General features: G+C 34.0%; 1 protein-coding gene across 7 annotated transcripts in view; it reads right to left on the bottom strand.

Annotated features, from left to right (window-relative positions):
* The window catches only part of LOC123718691 (abnormal cell migration protein 10), a 59,089-nt gene that overhangs the window by 7,794 nt on the left and 29,090 nt on the right, over positions 1–22,205 (bottom strand). For 3 of the 7 annotated variants that reach the window (XM_045675406.1, XM_045675410.1, XM_045675404.1), the window contains exons 1-2: positions 3,602–4,159; positions 1,117–1,303 (exon numbers count right to left, since the gene is read on the bottom strand). In XM_045675406.1, coding sequence (XP_045531362.1) covers positions 1,117–1,303; positions 3,602–3,724 — 310 coding nt within the window. In that variant the 5' untranslated portion in view covers positions 3,725–4,159. Of the gene's footprint in view, positions 1–1,116; positions 1,304–3,601; positions 4,160–13,393; positions 13,442–14,624; positions 14,718–20,593; positions 20,621–22,205 lie in introns of those variants that run through there. The other 4 variants (XM_045675407.1, XM_045675408.1, XM_045675411.1 and 1 more) reach the window with 3 other exon arrangements.

The raw sequence follows: 22,205 nt of genomic DNA on the forward strand, positions 1-22,205 counted from the left end.
TCAACTACCCACATTATCAACGAGTAACAAGCCGACATCTAAACATAAATAAAAATTATAGCCATCTATCGGCACCGCAAAAAACTTTACAATTATTTAAAACATCCACAGCCAGTGATCTAGTATATCTGTTTATTAAACCTAAACGCTAGAGGCCACTAGACACCAACATGTCGGGAGTCCATGGGTGATAAGGTTAGCTTTCCTCAAGGGCAAACAACGATAACTAGGAGTCGAAAAATCGTGATAGAAAAGTTAAAGAAATATTGCCATTTGAGTCAAAATTATAAGCTTACTCAAAATATAGTAACTTTTGATAGAAATTAGAAATTGAGCCAAAAACAATGCTTTTTGGAATTATGGAGGAAGAAAAAGTTATAAGGGAATGGAAGAAGAGGTGTTAAAATTTATAATTTCCATGTCATCTCAAATAGAAATGGCTAAAGAGGCAGCACGACAATACCAATTAAAATAAGAACGACTACGTTGAAGAAGAAGATCGCTATGTTTCATAAAAAATGCCCATACGTAGCCATAGTAAAAAGGACTACTCACGTCAGAACTTAGATATAAGGAAGTAACCTACTACCTGTACTATGAGAGCAAAAGAAAAGGAAATAAGCGCGCTACATATAGCCCATCCATCCATCCATCCATGCTACCCCACCCGATCAAACAAAACGGGAAGTCATAGTAAAACTATGACTTTCCAGTCTACACTTTCGTGTCTATAATCCCAGTGTCTATATCCCACCCCTTATAATCCTAATAACCTTGAGCCCCAACCAATGAATCTCTCACCAAAACCAACTCATGAAACAAAAGAAACCAATTGTTTCATAACAAAATCTTTAAAGCAAATTAAAACTACTGGTTTTACTACTAACTAGCCCCACCTGACTACACCATCATCGAAACCACAACTCTTTTTTCATTCAACCCAAGTTCACGTTGTTGATCATCCGAGCCAGCTGGTCACCGAGGATGCATTGGAGGACAAAAACCCTCTTATGCATAGAATGAGGGTCTTCGAATGAAGTTTTATTTAATTACTGATAATGTCAAAATTCCTTCCTCGTGCCAGCGCGTCTTAGAGATTGAATAATTTTATATTACCTGCAGATACCCTGGACAGTTCCTCATCGTACTCCGAGTCTAACGCACATAGCTCCCCAAGGATGGCATCCAGATCAGCATCCTGGGTCTCTTCAAGGTTGGCCATGGAGAACCGATATGTGTCTATTCTTGGAGCTACAATCTCCAAGGGACGCATGCTTGAAGCTTCAGTGGATGAATTGAGACCCTAAAATACAGACACATAACTTGAAACCGATATCTTATGTAATAATGGCCATATAATGCAAAAATATACATGTCGTGGCACGATCATAGTTGTGATAGAAATTGTTAAGTCAACTAACAGGCCACATATGTTTACAAATACTGTTGAATGTGTGTGATTGCTAAACTGCGTGCATAGTAGTATTTGTAGAATAGATTGTACATAGTTCTAGATTCTAGACAATATTTTGAGTAAACACTAAACAGTGTACTATAACATCTTCTTATATAATAACAATTGACAGTATTATTTTGCTTTTAGTCAATATTTATGTCTACGGAAATATTTATAATCAATGAATATAAACATAATCAGAAAAGTTAAATTCAAACTTGCTTGCTTGCTCATGACTTGTTTTCAAAGTTAAAGGAGCTTATGCTCAGGGTTCGATTGCAATGCTTAAAGGATTATAATTGACTGAGTTCAGTAGTGAAATAACATATTGATGTACATAATTTGTAATTTTCGTTATAATCGAATAATAATTATCTATTGTGGATAATATATTTAGTTACACTTAGGTTATAAAATGTAAGTGTTATGTAGAGTTTATTATAAATTATTATTTTTTTTATTTTTATTGTTAGTTAGTTTAACGTCCAGTACCTAAAACCATGAATGTGTCAAATGGAAGAGAAGCTGCCCACGACAAAGGGAATCCCCTAGGACTTTGCTAATACACTTTCTCTTTTAACTTTACATTCCTAATTTTATTATGTATAATAAAAATTGTCTTTATTTTCTTTCTAACTGTAGTTAATATTTAGGTGACCTGAACATTTAGCTGTTTGAAATGTGTAATTATTTATTTACGATGCTGGTTTATGACCGCCATGTTCATACAATGGTTCTGCAGTGCAATACTTTGCAAAGATAAGTGGTATAGATAAGAACACGCTAACCTGATTTTGTGAAGTGATTCACCTTGTCCCCTCGGACGTGAAGTAATATTTCTTTACAAATATACCGGACATTTGCGAATTATTACTTTTTGTGAACTTAAGACCTAGTATCAATTACTTTAAACTTGCTTGAGAATTGTTCCGAATTTGATTTTCACGAGACAGTGAAAATCAGTTGTCTTTTGTAATAAATGTTTGTGTTTGATACATTTTTTACCAAATCTAAACATTTTCAAGAGGAGACGCAAGAAGAAAATATAGTCAACGTTTAATTGAAACACACGCACTTTTGATTGTTCTTAATTACTTTGTTAGAATTCCTTCTAGAATTGAATTCAGGATTTCGGTACTTACAACTACGAAGTTGATGATGATAAATATTAAAATAAATAATACCCTTGACTGTGTTTGTGATATGATACTGAGAAAGCTAGTGTTTATTCATGAGTTCGACGTATTGAATATCTAGGTATAAGAAAACTGTCCGTATCAGTATCATATCGTGTAATAACTTTCTTATTTACTAATCTAGAAGATGCCTATTGCGAATCGTATTTTTCTAAAACGTACAACCTATAATGGAACACATCACAAAACAAAACGGCTATTATCTCTTCGAGATAGAAACGAGGACTAGGCTAAGTTCCCCAAGTGGTGATGAGTGACTGTTATGTATAAATAATAATTTAGATATCTTTTGCGTAAAAACAACTTAGTCCTAAATTACCACTTTTAAAGTACTCTTTCGTCTCTTCCTGTATACAGACTGACCTATGAAGAAATCTGTTCAATTGGATTAATTATTTTTTATGTATAATATGTAATTGCCCGTGGCATGTAACCCAAGGTCAGCAAGGCAAAAAAATGTATTACGAAGACCAATATCGCACCAAAACATATGCAAAAATACAGTTAACTGTTATATTACGAATAAAAAAAGAAGTCATCCTTCCGATGACAGAACTTTAAGGTTTAATAAATTATTATCAAAACGTCAGGCACACATTATTCCAGCAGAGCCCCAGGAATTAATCTAAAACCATAAATATTGAGTCGCACACAGCCAACAGCCTAATGCGTTAAGAATTAATTACACACACAATGACAACATCCTAAAACAGCCAGGACGCATTGTCTTTAGAACAATGAACCCTTGACTTTAATTATGCAAGGAATATATTTACAACAATACGAGGCATGTAACCAGCCATGAGCCAGGAAATAGACGTTTTATCTAACCCTACGTTCTAAAAATACTTGGCTTTCACTACAAGTTAAGTAGAGAGTTATCGTATATTATAATATAGGCTAGCTGCTGGGAGATATGGCGCCAGACCGGCGCCGTGACTCTACTGACCGTAGGCATTTCAATTGTCTTGTTTTCGACCGGAGAATTCAACTTTTTGAGGCGAAAGCTTCTGTTTATCGTGGATAGGAACCCTCCACGCCACTTGCTAGACTCACTCACTACGTCCATCATTTCTCGTTCACAAATCACATTGCACTCGATGAGTCACCGCACAGCGGATAATAAAAGCTCCGTTATTCCAAGCTTTTTCATAAATCACGGAAGAACTTCCTCAGTAGAGCGCTCGAGATTGACAAAAACACACTGCTTTTAGGTTCAAGTTCTTCGGTTTACCACTAGTTGACCTCGGCCCATTCACTATATCGTCAATATTTGCAAAACTTTCGTTTTCACAATCGATATAAGTGTAGCAGAACAAAAGGGGATCGTAAACGAGTAGCGTGCTTGGTACGCAGCGACTCCGATAAAACTAAAGTTGTAATACGGTGTCGGCGCGGGTAGGGGGGAGGAAGTAGTCCCGCAACTTGCCGTGGGACAGAGAGGTCAGAAGCCCGAGGCCCGAACCCGAAGCTTGGAAGACCGGAGAACACGCGCGTCGCGCGCTAAATGCAATACCCCTCACGTGTTACGAGAAGCGCGCCCGACGAATGATGACTAGTTTGAAGTTTGAAGCGGCACATGGAAACTGTGTTGTCAGTTGTAAAAGGCAAAATAGCCATGTAACACCGCTCTGTTGTTATCGTAACACAAATATCCGAAATATAAATAGTATTTGAAGCAATATTATTGGAATATTGATTAGCTACACTACACATTCCTCTGTATCATACTTATGGTCGATAGACTTGGCGTCATGTAATAGCTTCGTGGTACTTTTTATCAGGTAGACTATTGCACAAGTTTCCTTTATCTAACCTCCTTATAATAGCTAAATTTGTATAGCTGTATTATAATTTTTGTTTACTAAAGCAATAATGCCTTTTTTAACATAACTCGGTTATGATTCGGTAAAATATGAATAAACGGTAACACTACAATGCGGAGGAGTGCGTGCGTACCTCGACTCGTGCCGCATTTTCGCCCGCGCCCCACTTCCCGCCACTCCCGAGTTTCTGCCATAAAATTAAGGGTGGTGACTGGCGAGTAACGATTTCGATTCACAAGGAATTTTAAATTACTTTATTATTTAAAGTTAATTATATTGTATAAATATTGCGAAGAGAATACAACAAGTAGTACTTTTTTTTAATTCATTCATTTGGAACCAGGCAAGCGTTGTTAAATATAGCTTACATGTGATAAGCCGTTGTTTCGCAGGGATATCCTTATCACCAAGCGATATGAAATAAAATTTACGGGCCTGCCAAATTTTTCTATTTTTAAAAATACATATTTTAGATAAATTATAACTTATTACGGATTTTTTTGAGTTATAGTGCCTGAACTAAATTTGTAGAACGACATAATGAAATGCTCTAAAAAATGGAGCTTTGACGCTAACCTTGACGAGTCTGTTTCCTTATACGTTCTAAACAATTATGCCATTCACAATTCGTAATAATTAAGGAATATATTTTTTTATTTAGGTAGCCAACAGGTTTTTAAAAATTACAAAACCAAATATAAAATTAACCAATAATTACCATGAACGCCCTAGTAAAATTTGACTTAACTTGACTTGACGTCCAGCAACAACAGCGAGTTTCCATCGCGTTCAGTCTTGAGCCTCGTATTTCTCGTAAGTCTTTCCGGCACTCATTGCCTCATCTACAACTGTACGACGCCAGGTTTGCTTGGAACGGCCACGCTTCCGCTTTCCTTGCGGGTTTCAATCAAGCGGCTTCTTGCTAATATAACTGGAATCTCTTCGGAATGTATGGCCATCCCATTTATTTCCACTTGCGTCGCCTGATCTGCTGGCTAGTCAGAGTTTCTTGACTCCCAAATTTGCTCGTTAGGATCTCTAACTTATACTAATTCTTGGGTCCGTAGATACCCAGAATACGGTGAAGGCAGCGCTTGACGAAGTCCATCCAAGTCGGATCTGGTGCGAGATTTCGTTAGTGACCAACTCCACGTTTTACATACTCTGGCGCGTATAATAAAAACAAGACCTGAAGCTTGGTGCTATCGTCGATATAAAAGACTTGCCCTAAATCAATCATTACAATTAAAGAGAGTGGATCAAACAAAACGTCTTTTGTCACGATACGCAGGCGAAGAGCAGAGAATATCCTCTTTACCGATGAAGAAAATTTCACGATTGAAGAACACTGCAATAAGCAAAATGATAAAGAGTATGTTCTAAAGAAGTCGGTCAGAAAGGGCGTGTCTTATCAAGGAGCCACAAAACTACATTTTTGTGACTGACTACTCGAAAACTTCAACCAATATGTATCAAGATATATTCTGGATCATCTTGAGAAATCTCTCAGCAATACAGTTTTTAAAAATAATACCGTGGACTTTCCAGCAGGATTCTGCAACTGCTCAAGGCACGAACTACCCAAGCCTGGCTTGAAACCAACCTTCCGGACTGTATAAGAGCTCAACCCTTTAGATTTCAAATTATAGTCAGTTTTAGAGTACATGGTCTGCTCTAAGCGATACGGCGACATTGTGTCTCGTCTACTTTGGAGGAAGCAGTGGCGAAATTTCCCGTGGAAACAGGGCGTAAATCTATAGATTCGTGGCTAAACAGATTAAGGGCCTGTATAAAAGCCATTTCGTATAGAATGTTTTATTATTTTTTGCTGAGACTTTACTAAATATGTAATGTAATCTTTGATAATATTACATTACTTCATTAAAAATAAATGCATTTTCATTTGTATCAGAACTTATGCCTGGTATAGTTCTTATAAAATTGATGTGTCTGTGCAGACATTGGTGTGTGTGTGCGTGTTAGTTAGAGGGACCATTTACTTAATAAATTATTTTCAAAATATACACACACAAATTCTATTTATGCCCATTACGAGAAAAGGTATTTTTATTTCTATTAACCGAGAAAAAAATTGTAAACCTTGTTCTGCGTCTATGGACATAACATTTGAGATAGGGGCAGTCAGGGCGTCCACGAGTAGGAGCGTGCACGAAGGTCATGTATTACTACATCCAGAAAAGTATGTGCAATAATTTTATAAGATTTATTGTATCAAAACTCCCGAAATTCGTGAAAATGTTATGCAGTAAAAAAATGACGGCAATGGCGACCTCCTTTTAACAATAACGCAACGCTTGAACGCGTGCTATTTTTGTTATAAAAGCCATAACGAGCGAAACACAACGTTAATAGAAAACCTTTTGTAAAAAGTTAACTTTATTTAGTTTTTTAATCTTGTGAAAATTAAATTAACTATTGTTAACTTTGTAAGAAATGGGTATGTTATAAGTTATTTAAAGTCTTAACTTATAGTTTAAGGTAGCAACAGATAAAAGTGCACTTATACACAAGCTGATTCTCGTGCCCGTATCTTCACTTATTTATTTATAACTTGTCAATGCATGTATATTACATATGTAATACATTGGTGCAAGAAAAACAAAATAAAATCTTTAATGTGACATGCACTTATCAAACTTAAGGAAAATAGATGTAAAAGCGTGTGTGTACTATGGATATCCAGACCTAGCTCGTTAATCGGAATATCAATCTCAATCTGGATATCGGTGGAAATCGGTTCTTCTGAAAGGAGGGACAAATGGTATACCTGGGGTGTCTAGAAGGTACGCGAAATTTACATTTAGTTAAATTATTGGGGCTTACTTAAATATCCTTAATGGAAACGATATATCAATTAATTTTCTACGATTCTCCAATTCCTCCTTCTTTGATATTGAGTACTGTGTTAGATATTGGTTTATTTTAGTTATATTTAGTGTAACATGTTATTTAAGGTTCCTTTTTCTTCATTATTCATGCGCTTCTTGTACATTATCCTCTGTAGATGTTTATTTTTAGAGCGATAAAGCCGCCTGTTGCCTAATAACCTGATTTTTTATATGTATAAGGTAACGAAACAAGACATATTTTCAAATACATATATATGTATATTAGAATATACATCATCGGAAATATATAAGGTCTATCTATGGACGAGTATTGAATTCTGACATACATGTGCAGTCACACAAAGTGAAGTCGAAAATACTTGGACAACAACTACTGTTTATTAAAATTTGTCATGTTAGATTTTTGTCCAAGAGATCGGTCTTGCCATGAACACGATTTGGCAAAGCTAGTATCTAGTCTAACATTACAAGGTGCCATTTAAAATATTTTTTTAATACAAAGGAACTCTTCATAGTAGCATATGAGGCCCGCGATCAGGTAGATTCAGGTGGCCGTGAAGGCAGCCGGAGAATGTCAAATCTCACCTTGTTCTTAAAAGGGGCTTTAGTTAGGTCTGGTCTGCTTGGCAATGGCTGTGACTATAGTAATGTGTAATTTAAAGAATCCGCCAAAAGGCTTCTGTAGGCATGGCGTTGCACCATTCCCTATGACGCAAATAAATTTGATAAAACAATCGTCAAATTATTTTAATGTTAATATTATTTTTGAATAACACATTATATTATGAATAAATAAATATTTCTATCAAATGTCTCCGACTCAAGGCAGTATTTACTGGTATAGTACAGAGTCGATTTGACGTATAATACTTCTACCAATTATTCTCAAAAACACTTATTTTTCATACTGTCAAATAGCCTATGAGTAAAGAATACCTCAAGTTAAGCCTAAGTTAAAATATTGCGGGGCTTTAAATAAATGCATGTAAAATACTTATCTAACTACTGGATATCCGTAGATATATGTACCTACTAGATAGCCGAAAGATATTAGTGTGAACAACGTAGGATGTAACACAATTTTATGATTCACTGCTATGATGAGCAATGCTAATGTCATTAATGTATATGTACTTTACAGTAAATTATGTTAAGAACTTCTAGAGTACAAGGACATTGTAAAAATAGCCATTTTGATTCAAAATTTAAGTTGTTTTAATTAAGCAGTATGCTCGATTCGTTGTTGTCTGATGTCTATGTCATACATGTATGGGCACTTACAGCCAAATATCACGTAAAAACAAATGATTGATGATTGAAAAAACGCCTCCTCTAAACTATTTTTCCAATCGTGGCGTTCGCTAGCGTTTGGAATACGCATTGGACCTGCTACCTTTTTCTTATCGTTCTCACATATTCTTATCTGTCTGCCTCTCTTTCGTTTCTCTAATCGTAGGTACCACTCTGTTACAATTCCAATGATCCGTCCATTATAATTTAATTTTTGTTATAGCGAAATATACTTTTGGAGGCACAAACTCCCTACTCTACAAAACCTTAAATTGCATTCAAATAAAATACTTATCAGTATTATTTCGCTGGTAAAACTGGCGGCATACCTAGGCTTCGGTTACAAATTTTTAGTTGGAAATAAATATGCAAGTTATTCTAATATAATCGTTACATAAGTTTTTAAGCTAAGAAACATACATATATATTAAATAGTACACGTATAGTTAGAACGGTAATAACGGTAATATCCACTGTTAGCCATAAACACTGTAGTCCCAAAATGTATAAATAGTATCGTTTAAACAATCTGAGGCACACGCAAGCTTCCGGCGATGCGGGCGTATATAAAAAGTGGTTGTCAGGTGGCGACAACACCTGCCATTGGCAGATGGAAGACAAACTACGGACAAAACTGCACTCATGCAAAATCTCATTCTCGCGACGTGACTATATAGAGTTATTTCATGCCTAAGTATTGTGTAACTAACTACGTATTATCAACAATACCGCTATGTATATGAATGAAATATTTGTATATAATAATTTATTTCCCATCTCTACAAATGTAGAATATACAGTTTAGTTTTTTTATAGTTGTTATATATTTTTTGCATTGTTATCCTAACTTTCTTCTATAGGTGCCAATGATTGGAACCCCATAATAGGTAAAGGCTTTATATATATATTATACTTGTATATGTATAATACACATTAATTATCTAATGAGTTTACAATAGTGTCAACATTATGTAATAAGGAATAAGCGAACATCTATAATAATATATTTAACAGATCCATATTTATAAATTTTTAATTAATATTACTCAAATAAAAACAGTGGCGCTACAACCTTTTCTGAGCATCAGATTCCTCCTGTATCTGTTTTGTGATCATTTGTCTTATACGCAAGCCGGTTAAATGTTAAATGCACACATAGACAGTAAGTCAAGTGGTGTCGAAGATCGAACCTACGACTACGGATGAGTGACGCCAACACTCCTCTGTTAACACTTACTTAATGTTCTATTTATTATTATTATGTACAGCTTAGATTTATATTACATTAGTTACAGTGTTATAATTTATCTCAGATACCTGAGAACCTAGAATGCACTGTCTCAGTTGTCATGAATGCATTGTTTAAGTTCAAGGTTGCTATTCTACTTGTATCCGTTTCTACATCAACATATATACTTCTTTTAATCTCTTGATCTCCTAGTCATAATTTTTGTTAAGAACCTTTTTTTCTCTTCTGCATTAGGTACTTATAACATATAATTATGACTCATTATACAAATTTTATCAGTATTATTTTTCGATTTTAGTTTAGTGTAGTTTATTTAATTAAAGCACTTGTTACACTTAACCTCAGTAGGTAGTACAATTGCCTGGAAGGAATCGTTTGATAGTGTCCGTTGCCTAATAACTTATGGAAGCCGTTTTTTATACGTACGATAAGTAAACAAAGTGTAAATAATTTATCAATTAACACCTTGTTAGGAAAGACGGGCAACGGTCTCGTTAATTATCAATAAATAAACTAAATTATTAATTTTTATAATTAAATTTAATGTTCATTCACCTTCCGGTAAACACCTGTTGAATATATTAACATGTATGTAGTTTGAGACGATTTATATGTGTGTAAACTAAGCCACAGAATTCTTGGGTTATGTTTTACATTGAATTATTCTATGTCACGAAAATTGGTGAAACCGAGTTAGATGTGCTCTTCATCGCCTCCTTATTGCAGAAATGTAGATCATTTATATAGTAATGCATTAAAATAATCGACTTTCATTTGGCTTCAGACAGTTTACAGAGACGGGAGCCATTTCCATATGATCTTTTACGATCACAAACATATTTTTTATTTATTTTCAACTTATAAAATCAATATTTGAGATTTTTTGATTAATTAATTTTACCCATTTTTTATTGTCAAATAGCCTCTTGTCATGAAAAAACCCGGGTTTCAAAATATTTTTGTTTAATTTCTTAAATTATCTCAGAATATGTATGTGCAATTTTGATTTTATCATTCACGCACACACACACACACTCACATATTGTCTTTTTTAACAATAAATTAAATTATAAATACATCAAGCAACCCAAATTTATCAAAATTCATTTATAAAACGTATTATTGATAATTATTTAAGAAGTTAGTGCTTATTTACGAGTTACTTACTCAAGAACTGTCAAATAGCATCTATTACGATTATTATACGATTAAAATATTAGCACGCCTAGCATTGACACCTGCCCACTAATGTATTCATGTCAAATAAATATAATCAGCTTTTCGTCGAGGTAACCAGCACCTGCGCAGATTGATGTGGATCCTTAAATATGCGAAAAGTGTTACGAAAAAGGTGTTAATTATGTTTATCACCTTGCTTTTGAAACAACAATTTATATTTCTCTTTAATAATTCTATCTCTTAGGGCCAGGTTTGCGTCTATTGAAACTGCCATCTTCTTGATATACAGGAGATATTACGTAGCACTTTATTTATTGCATAGTGTATAAACAGCAGACACAGAAGCGACATTTTTACGAGACTTTTATTAAATCTCGTGTTTATTTTAGTGGCACCCATGTGAATATATATAGATACATAAGCTATACGGCAACTCTGGCAAATGAATAGACATTTTATTAATAATATTGGGGAGCAATCGTAGCTATAGGACGGACTAGGAATGCCATTTTGTTTGTGTTGCCGTCCTTTTTTAAAATACTTCATTGTTAAATTTTAGTACATAATTAAAATATAATTGTGGTGTCAATAATTTTTGTTTTATTTTCATTCAAGTTAAAAAATCTTTTACCAAGCATTAAGATTACGTTACGCAAACAGATAGAAATCAGATAAAGAGGTAATATATATTTTAAGAGACTTTGTCATTTACTTGACCCACTTTTCGGTGAATGGATACAGCTATTAGTATTCTTTTGTAGTCTCGAAAGACAGAACCAGATATTTCTAAGCGATATTATTTGATTTTTCCATTTCTTAGATGTATAGATATAAAACATAGTGGTCACTTAAGTCTGACTCCCGTATGTCAACAATGTATTGGTAAATTATTAACACCTAATGAAAGAAAGGAAAGAAAATAATGCACATTAATTAATAATTAATTAACACATTGTTTAATGAATATATGTAATCTGAAGTCAAGTAGAATTAAGAAGCTTTTTTTGAACAACTAAAAATATGATTTGAACATGGCTATTGTCAACTTATATACTTTAATAACGTTATGTTATACATCCCACCAATTCCGTTTCGCCCTAGTATATTTTTTTATCCTCCGTCTACATTTTTAGTAGCTACATACCAATATATGGAACTTTTGCTATGCTACCCCATAGAGACTTGGCTATCCAGAATAAAAAAGTACGAAATAAAACATTTTTCTCTCCATAAAAACCTTCCACAGAGTTTAAAAAATACTTGGATTGGTCGAGCCGTTTTCGAGTTCTACGCAACATATTTTGTATATGATTCATTTTTATGTATAAATTTAATTCATATATAAAGTTTTTCTCTATTATATCAAAGACCATGGACATTGCCGTCATACAGCTTAAATTTCTTGTAGCCGTGTTAATTGGCAGTATCGCCATCCTTAGCTTTTACCATTTCATTTCATTTTAAATAATTTAAAGTACTCATTAATTAAAGTGCTATCATTACCTGTCGTAAACTACCTTTTAAGTCCTAGTCTTAAAATTTCTGTACCTGTTTCGTAATATTTCGGTCTGAAGCCGGTTTTCTAACATTTTCCTTAGGAAAATGGCACATGTAATATTTAACGAAGTTTAATCTTTAAAATTAATTTATTTTGGTTTTAAGGTTGTTTGACGATTAATATCGCCTATCGCCCCATCTATTATACTCTTAAGGGACAGCTGTTTATCCCGACAGAAAAAAACACGCACGCGCCACGATATGCTTTTAATTGTCAAAGGTTTTAGGCGGCTGCCTCAACGGCAATATGCATCAGTTTCCCTATTGAACCGAAACAAGTACTGCCCGTAATCGAACCTGGACCTCTGAGTTTATTGGAATACCAATATTGAAGTGTGGAAACTGACGAATTCAATATGCACCGAACAGATACAATTAGTTTGTCAGGAATTTAGCCGGAATCTTTGAAAAGTAACTTAAATTGCTGTAATAATTGAGCATTGTAAAGCTTAAAAAGATTCAAAATCAAAAGTTTTTATTTTAAATAGGCCTTTGCAGGCTCTTATGAAACGTCTAGTTGCACGGTTCCAAAAGTGGGTCTCATGGAGAAGAACCGGCAAGAAACTCCATGGACACTCTTTTCAACAATGGTTTAGCTTACAACATTACATCGTAGGTTCAAATCAATCACTACACACTCAAAACAGTCAGTTAACCTCTACGCTTGGTCACTTTTAATTACTCAAAAATATAAATCATATTAGTGATGGTTTTAAAAGCTAACAAATCACCAGGTTTTTATATTGAACTGTGATTATTTTGATTAGTACTTAAACTATAAAAACTTCGGGTTGGGTTTCGTCCATAAAAACATGCTCCTGGAACAATGAAAGCTCCATAAGAAAAAGTGTGGCCTTTTAAATATATACTTGATTGTAAATCATCAATAAATATAGGATAGATGATCAATTCATAATTTAAGCCTACCATTAGGGGTATCTACTCCGCATTGTGAACGAAATAAATATTTCTAAATAGGAAAATACTAATAAAAACTAAAATTTGTTGTTGGATGAGTAATATTATGTATTATTGTTTATAAATATTTGTTCACCGTAATTGTCATGTATTTTAGAATAGATAGATTGTAACTTATATTGTAGAAAGTACATTACATACTTAGTGGTTGGTGTAAATCAATAAAAAAATCGAATGAGTTCGTCTACAAATGTATATAAACGTAATGCACAACGTAACGCTAGTTTTACCTATATATAACATTAAGCCACGCGGGCATTAATTGTCATAACACAAAGCAACGTATTCACAATCTTAGTACAAAAAAGTTATTGAGTCGCGAGCTTACAAAAACAACACGATTTTGTAAAATCCTAGGCATATGGTCGAACACCTGCCGCGGCCGGCTGCAAACAACACGTGCAGCTTTCTTGTATTTGGATAATTAATTATGCTATATTTATCTTATCGACATTGCATTAAACATATAGAACAATCTTTGATTCATAAATTTACTTGAAAAATAATAAACCTAAAAGGGGTTCCATTAATCTAGTTCATTGATGCCAATTTGGTAGTTTTTCCCCCAAATTTAGAGAGAATCAAGATTTTTTAGAAGGTACAATTATTTAATGGATTTTGAGGGTACTAAAATAACTGCAGGACTTCATAAACCAAGATTTTTTAACACCCTAACGAGGAGGGAGGTCAATTCACGATACATCTTTCCAAACATGTTTGCTGTACATGAGAGAACAATGACATAAATAAAAAAAATTTTTTTGGTGAAAACAAAATATGTAACTCATTTCAAGTTAGTTTGACATAAAAACCGCCTGCCTAACTTTCAACACCTTTCGGTTCTTTTCTGAGACACCTATATTTTACACTTAGATTCTTTCTATTGGTGGTTACACCACTTGTAAAGCCAGACTCGATAAACTTCATGCTTGGACAGCGATAAATCTTCAGTGACACAGTATAAACTTAAAAGATAGGTTAAGACACTGTTGTATAAGATTTTAAAATATAGAATTGTCTTACCGCAGTGAGTACTGTGAGTTCTCCAAGCCACTCGTTGAGGAGGGCTTCAGGGTCTTCCCCCGTTCCCGTAGCGGAATCCTCCACCAGCGCCATCTGTTAAAATAAAATGTAGGCGGTTTTAGAATTACTAAGGAATAGCTGTGTTGGCCTAATGACTTGAGCGTGAAACCCTGCATTCGAGTCACAGTTCTGCACCAATACAATGGACGTGTCCATGTCCATAGTCTTCCCAAATCCCAAAATCAACGGCGTGTGTGTGCATAGAAAAATTAGCGAAATATTACTGCAATGAATTCGTATTGTTTTGAATCAGGGGGCTCTCTATCTGCCAATTGTTTAGTCTGCTGTTGACATTTTTACCTCACTACAGTTTTTTTATAGCTTGTTAGTGTCGTATTATATTTTTGATGTATTATTAATATCTAACTTTAAGAGAAAACAGAAGCCAGGTTTAATAAAATAAAATAAAATAACTTGTGATACGAACGAGAAAAAGTTCACTTACTGTGACTTTCGATTTTAAGTGACATCTTACGGCAGGACTAAATAAAACGCAAATTTATGACAGCGACATCTGTTGGGTTGGTTTATTAAAGAACGAAAAGTACTAAACTTTATGGCATTTCTGTTCGTTTATCTAAAACACGAGAATCGCTTGACCGATTTGGCTAATGTTGATCTTAAAATATTTTCTTTAAGCTTACCGTAGGTGATTCCCACCTTTTCTGGCATCCCCACCTTAGCTTAAAATATACATATATGTAACATACATAATTTTTTTATATATAATAAATACTAGGAAATTGTAGACAAGACAAGTATATAATGCCAATAAAGTATATAATGTAATATCAAAATAGTCGTGTCGAAATGCATATTAATATAATGCTTTGCTGTCAAATATTACTATTATACATATATAGAAGATTGAATTGTAAATGTTGAGGTTTTTTTTGACTGTAAGTAGCTTTAATTTGTAATTAAAGTCCTAAATCGATTTTACGATCTTTTTTGTGTGTTCAAGTTTATTCAAGATTCGTTTGTTTAAGACCGTGTATACAGGACATCTGTCGGTTCTGCGTTCATAATAAACTCGTCAGATTTCGCTTCGAAGAAGTATGGAATAGAAAAGCACAACGAAGACCATGTCGAGTCGAGTTAAAACCGACTTTAGGTTATCAAATAAATTATCCTTGAACGGATTTAATCACCATACAATAACTCGAATGCTTACTGAAAACGTAGATTGATGTAAGTTTTATTTTACATTCGAGTTTGTTATTAGTAGTTAGTACTCACCCATACAATGGAAATGTGAGACTACGAAGAATTCATTCAGATAAACTATTTTGACTCTTTTAATAAATATTATATAAGAATGTTAGCGATGACTTAGTATATTTTTATTGATACTTAGTCCAGCTAAGGTATGTTAATAAGGTTTATTACAAAATAAAAAGAATTTTTAAATGAAGTAATGGAATATTATAAAAATGTATACCTATATATTCATTAGTCTCAGCAAAAAATTAAATAAAACTATTATTACGAGAGAGAGATGTCAATGTCGCCGTGTCGTTTAAAACTGACCATAATTTGAAGTCTAAAGGGTTGAGGTCTGGGCTAGATGAAGTTCGGAACGTTTCAAATCAGGCTTGGGTAGTTCCTGTCTTGTGACCAGGTGTAGAATCCTACTGGAGTCACGGTATATTTTTAAAAAGTGTATTGCTGAGAGGTTTCGCAACATGATCCAAGACTGTATCTTGATACACATTGGCTGAAGTTTTCACTCCTTTTTACAAAAATAGTTTTGTAACTCCTTGATAAGACGCGCCCCACCAAAACATCACTGACGCAGGATGATGACCACGTTGTACCTTTCCAACCATCTTCTTAAGAATATACTTTATCTTTACTATTTTGCTTATTGTAGTGTTCTTCAATCGTGAAAATTTTTTCATCTGTAAAGAAGATATTTTTGTGCTTTTCACCTGGATACCGGGACAGAAGGCGTTTTCATCGATCCACTCCCTTTAATTGTAATATTACAACAAACAATACGATGACAGTTAAGGTTTTGGGAGACTGTTTTCCAAACTAGGTAAGAACCTGTGTAACAAAGTAAGTGGTAACAAAAAGTACATACATGTATGGGCAGGCAACAAATTTAATGTTTAAAAAAGAAAAAACAAAAGAAACCAGTCAACTAGATTCCTAGTTAGAAGTTAGTAGAAATTATGTAAATATTGATTTAGGGCATGTCCTGTATACCGACGATAAGCACCGAGCTTCAGGTCTTGTTTTATAATAGGCGACAGAGTCCTAGCGGGAATCTTCATTTCTCGTGATAAGATTTTTTGCTTCCTAATGGGGTTTCAACGAATTCTGGCTTTAACAGCATTTGTAAACGGGCAGGAGGCTCATCTGATGTTAAGTGACACCATGTGCCTACACACTTACATTGCCAGAGGGCTCGCAAGTGCGTTGCCGGCATTTTAAGAATAAGTACGCTCATTTCTTGGAGAAACCACAGTCGATTGTTTCGGAAATACCTCAGGCATATCTGCGTTTCATACAAGCTCCAGGGCTCTGTAACATCCAATCGCGTGAAAATCGACGATTTTGTATGCATTAATAATAATAAAATACTTTTATTATTATTATGGTATTTGTGTGTCCTTCTTTGCCAAGGGCCTTCATTTCCTTCAAATCCCGCAAATCTAAATTGTCTTCCTCCTTTGCGTTTATTGTACTTTGGGGAGCAGATTAATAGTTTGTTGCTCCACTGTTCTGTTCCTCTTGTCATGTCCCCACCTTTCCACTAAAGTTTATACACGATATTATCATCATCATCTTACATCTGCTACCTTATTGCTCTTCTTATTAACTCTTATTTTCCTCATCATACACTGTTCCATCGATCTCTGATACAGCTGTAGTTTGTAGCGCAGCATCCACGCGGTACAAAGCCAATCACTGAAGTCTGAGTAAGGGGCTTAAAGAATGCCGAGTTCCTTATTAATTAACATATCTATCTTTTCCAAGCACAATATAATAAGAAAACAGTACAAGAAGTGTGAAACAGAAATATTAACAATCAATATTTTTTCGAGCAGCTATTGTATAAAGATGGGAAAGAATCGTCCAATTACACAAATACTATTATTAAACCAACACGTGTTCTTCAATTAATATGCTGTAAAAGTGGACTTTATAACGAAGACTGTAAGTCCTATTATTATTCGTGCTGTTTTATACCAATTTGACCATATGTTTGATGATGGAAAAATGTTATTATTAAGTTATAAAGGGATTTAAAATAATGGTGAGCATGCATTTTAATTTACAAATGCATGCGAGGCCCAGTTTAAATCCATCAATGCAAAATGCTTTTGTGTTTCGTGAATGTTATAAAATGTTTATATAACTTAATTTGAGTGTGTAAGATTCTAATGGAATTTTTGGTACATTTTAACCCTTCATAAGAACTAGAATCCTCTTCCTATGTTCTCATTGCCTTCTCATTAGTACCGATAGAATGCGTAAGCCATGCTGAGGTCGGTTTTTGGTGGTGCGGTGGTTTGATGCGGTTGTGGTGGTACTAACCGAGGTGGTAGCTCGTCCGGTCCTCGGTGAGTGGAGTCCCACATACCCCAGTCGCTATCAATAGATCCGTAAACACACTGGTATATAAATGTAATAAATACGTTTTTGCTAAGATAATTGAAGTAACCCAATAAGTTTGTAAGTGAAGTACTGAACGGAGAAATTATAAAGTTAAGACGTTCTTCATATACAAAGGTTTGTCGTAATAACATATTTTTTAATATAGCAATAACGTCTTTTGGACGCGAAATGTTATTTTTTATTATACAAAACATAAACATGAATACAATATTAAAATATGATTATATTTTCTACAAAAATCTTCCCCGGCGCTACATTCTAAAATTATATAATTAGATAGAATATATGAATTCGATTATCGAGTCGCTGAGTAAACATTTTCATACATAAGTGTACATGGCGATATCAGACAGATATCAGATATTAATTAAACTGAACTACACATTTAATATTTTTAATAAAACACAAACATTCCCACTAACAATATACATTTTATATTGTAACAGATACCTCATTCATGAACTTGACGGTATTTAACGGATCTGCTGTTTTATTTCCAATCCTTTTTGGCAGAACTGGCATAGAAATGATTGGCACAAACGGACACCCCCCATCAGATTAAAATTCGAACAGTCCATACCGAAGTGAAACTAAACGACTGATAATCGTGGGACGAGAAAATACAGTTCCCATTCCCAGCTATCACATTTTTTCAGCTCACTATTTCCTAATATAATACCGAGAAAGAATAATTATAATGATTTTAAATATGAATATTTTTATTATCAATTGAACGTAATATAACCTACACGCATAAAAGCTCCAAGGCATGGATTAAAAATATAAAAATTAAAAATATGATAATTAATTGGTTGAAATTGACCGACGTAAGAGATTAAAGAGTTAAAGAGCAAATCTCAAAGTTTTAAGGGACCGCATTTTTATTTGTTCAGTGAGAGGGGTTGTCGGGGTGCTGTCAAGTATGAGGGGGTGGAGGTGGCCTTGTATTGATCGGTCGGTTGGCAACATCTGATGCAGTGTGGCCGCGGCCTATGCCTCAATGAAAACCCTTAAATTGCTTAAAGCGCCGCATTAAATTATGTTGGGTGTGTGTAAACTTGCTCGATTCAAGGGTTGTTAAGTTACGTTATTAAAACCATTATAAAGGACGATGGTGACCGGTCGATACATATATATATATATATTAGATTAGTTTTTGTCTGAACTGTATTGGTTTAAACAAAGACATTAATAATGTATTAACAACAAAATAGTAATAATATCATAACGAAATTGTACTATTTGAAATGATTTTAGTTTTGTCGTCTTTTACATAGATCTCCCGTTTTCAATTATCTTAGTACCTACGTTCTATCATTATTTTTTCTACCTTCGTTAGAAACTTTCTTTTGAATAATGTTCCAAGGAACGAAAGAATATATTTTTTCAGTTTTTAATATCTCCCTTGTGAAGTTCTTGTTTTCTTACAACCCTTCAGAAGTGAAATAAACTACATACTTCATTAAGAGTATATAGTCCGGCCAATTTAGACATAAAAATAGTGGTCAAATAACAATAATTCTCGGAAAACTGAATTTTGGTGGAGAGCTGGGATGTAATATAAAAAATAAAGTTTTAAAAATCCCCATCGATCCTGTGTGCTTCAGAAGTCATTAGGGTCAAAGGTCAAAGTTACTCAAAATAACTTTGCAAAGTTGCAATCTTAAGTTAAAAATCGATGGGGATTTTTAAAACTTTATTTGTTATGGTACATCCCATCTCCACTAAAATTCAGCTTTCCGGGAATTTTTGTTATTTCATATATCTATATTGACCGGACTATATATATTAAAAATGTAACTTGAAAACACAAGTAAAAATTGCAGCACACGAAAATAATGAAAATTTTGTTATAAGTCAAAGAAACCCATATGAATTGAACATCCACTACATTATATTCTAAAACTTCAACTGACATAAGGTACAGATATAAATTTTGAAACAGCATACATTAACCAAACGTAATAACACAAACTGTGGAAAAATTATTTGAAATAATGAGCATAGAGTGTCAAAGGTAATAGGAGGGATACAAAGAGAATAAACGACAAAGGTGTATAACGTCAGAACGACACACAAAGGCTGCAAGTGTATATAGGTCAATACAGAGACAAGGAGTGACAATGTTAAACGACAGTTGGACTAGAAGGAGAAATGTTAATGACACAAACAAGTTTCCGATAAGAGCCGCGCTGGTATGAACTGCAGCCCCAGGTAGTTACTCCAGATACCAGAGCAAGAGAGCAAGTAAAGAAAATAGCAGTGAGTGTAACTGCACTCACCGGTCTGCTTATGTTGTCATATTAAATCTGGAACAATGCAAAATTTAAATTATTTTAATATAAATTAAACGAATATACATTTCTGAGTTGAGAATGTAAAACAAAAAGCGAATCGGTTGGATTGTGATTGGACAAAATTGTCAAATCATCGCCTGTCAATGCGCAAGTAATTACATGCGTATAACTAAACGCTTTACTGTAGATATTACTGAATCCGTGTGCTCTAGAGCACATCAATGAAATAAGTGTAAAAATCATATTAATAAATCTTACAAAATATGGAAAAATTTAAAACGTATATAACAACGACAAAAACAATAGGTAAACTATAGCGCATATAACATTGCCTATGGGAATAGAGTTAAATCCGACTCCAGGGAATTGCCGGTCGGGACTCAAGGTTAGCAATAGTAGAAAAGTGAAGTTTTATAGGTTGTTGGTCCAGTTTTTATTCTTTGTTATTTAAACCTAAGCGTTTTGTAAATTATAGCCTTTTTGACATACTATTAACGTTCCTTTTGCCCACAAAAGAACAAACGTTAATATTAGTGTAGACTAACCAATTAAGCGATACGAAAGACAGAATAAAACATCGTGGAAAGAAACTTGCCGATTCTTATCGATCGGTATTCTGTCGTTAGTTAGTCTAAGAGAGGCTGAACAGCCACTTCACTCTGCTGGCAATGGAAACGCTTAGAGTCCCTTTGATATGCACTATAATAAGCAATTTGGATAAGCGTTTGATTGCACAAAAGATTTAGACTTAAACGATTGCCTTATTTACTTCTAAAACATTAAACAAATTTTAATAAACTTGTAAATTTATTTTAACATTTTGCTGCCGAGGATATGAGTTGTCTGGCATATTCTGGTTAGGTGATGTTGAACTATGTACGAAACGACTTAGAAACCCCACAAAACTAGCGCCATGAAAATAATAGATATTTGCAACCGTGCAGGAGAAGTATTGGAGATAAAATATTTATTATAAGACAACGAAAAAATAAACACCCCGAGAACGTGTTGCTGCTAAAATAATTTTTAAAGTTATTTACGAAACAACAGTGTAAATACTATTGGTATGAAGTGCCTAGCTCTTGGTGTTTTCGATGTACAGGATTACAGAGATAGTAATATTATGGCAAGACCGGTGAGCAGGATAGGGAGCAGCCAGACCTGTACGCTTATACAGCTTCGTAGTATTTTCAAATGGATACGTTGAACGAGCTATTATCGTGATATAATTCTGAATGCGTAATGCTGATGCTGGTGTAACAAAGATTTTATCTGGAATAGGTTTTCAGCGTAATAACTTGCCATGTTTCCAAATTTATTTCACGTTTTTGATTATTTCAACTTTTATGTATTAAATTATCTGTGTATATTACAATTATAAATTTTGTAACGTATTAAAAATTAAATTACAATTTTCTTAACCTATATAGTAATAAGAAAAATTATAAAAATATTGGTCCTTGTCCCAGTCTACCTTTAACACTAGCAGCGCTTGAGCGAGGAAAGCACCAGCTCTCGTGTACTAACTACCAGACGCCAACTGAAATCTTTAATTAGCGCATGAAAATATAAAACAATCTAATTAAAAAATTCAAAT

Source organism: Pieris brassicae, chromosome Z, assembly GCF_905147105.1.
Source record: "Pieris brassicae chromosome Z, ilPieBrab1.1, whole genome shotgun sequence".
Lineage (NCBI taxonomy): Eukaryota > Metazoa > Arthropoda > Insecta > Lepidoptera > Pieridae > Pieris > Pieris brassicae.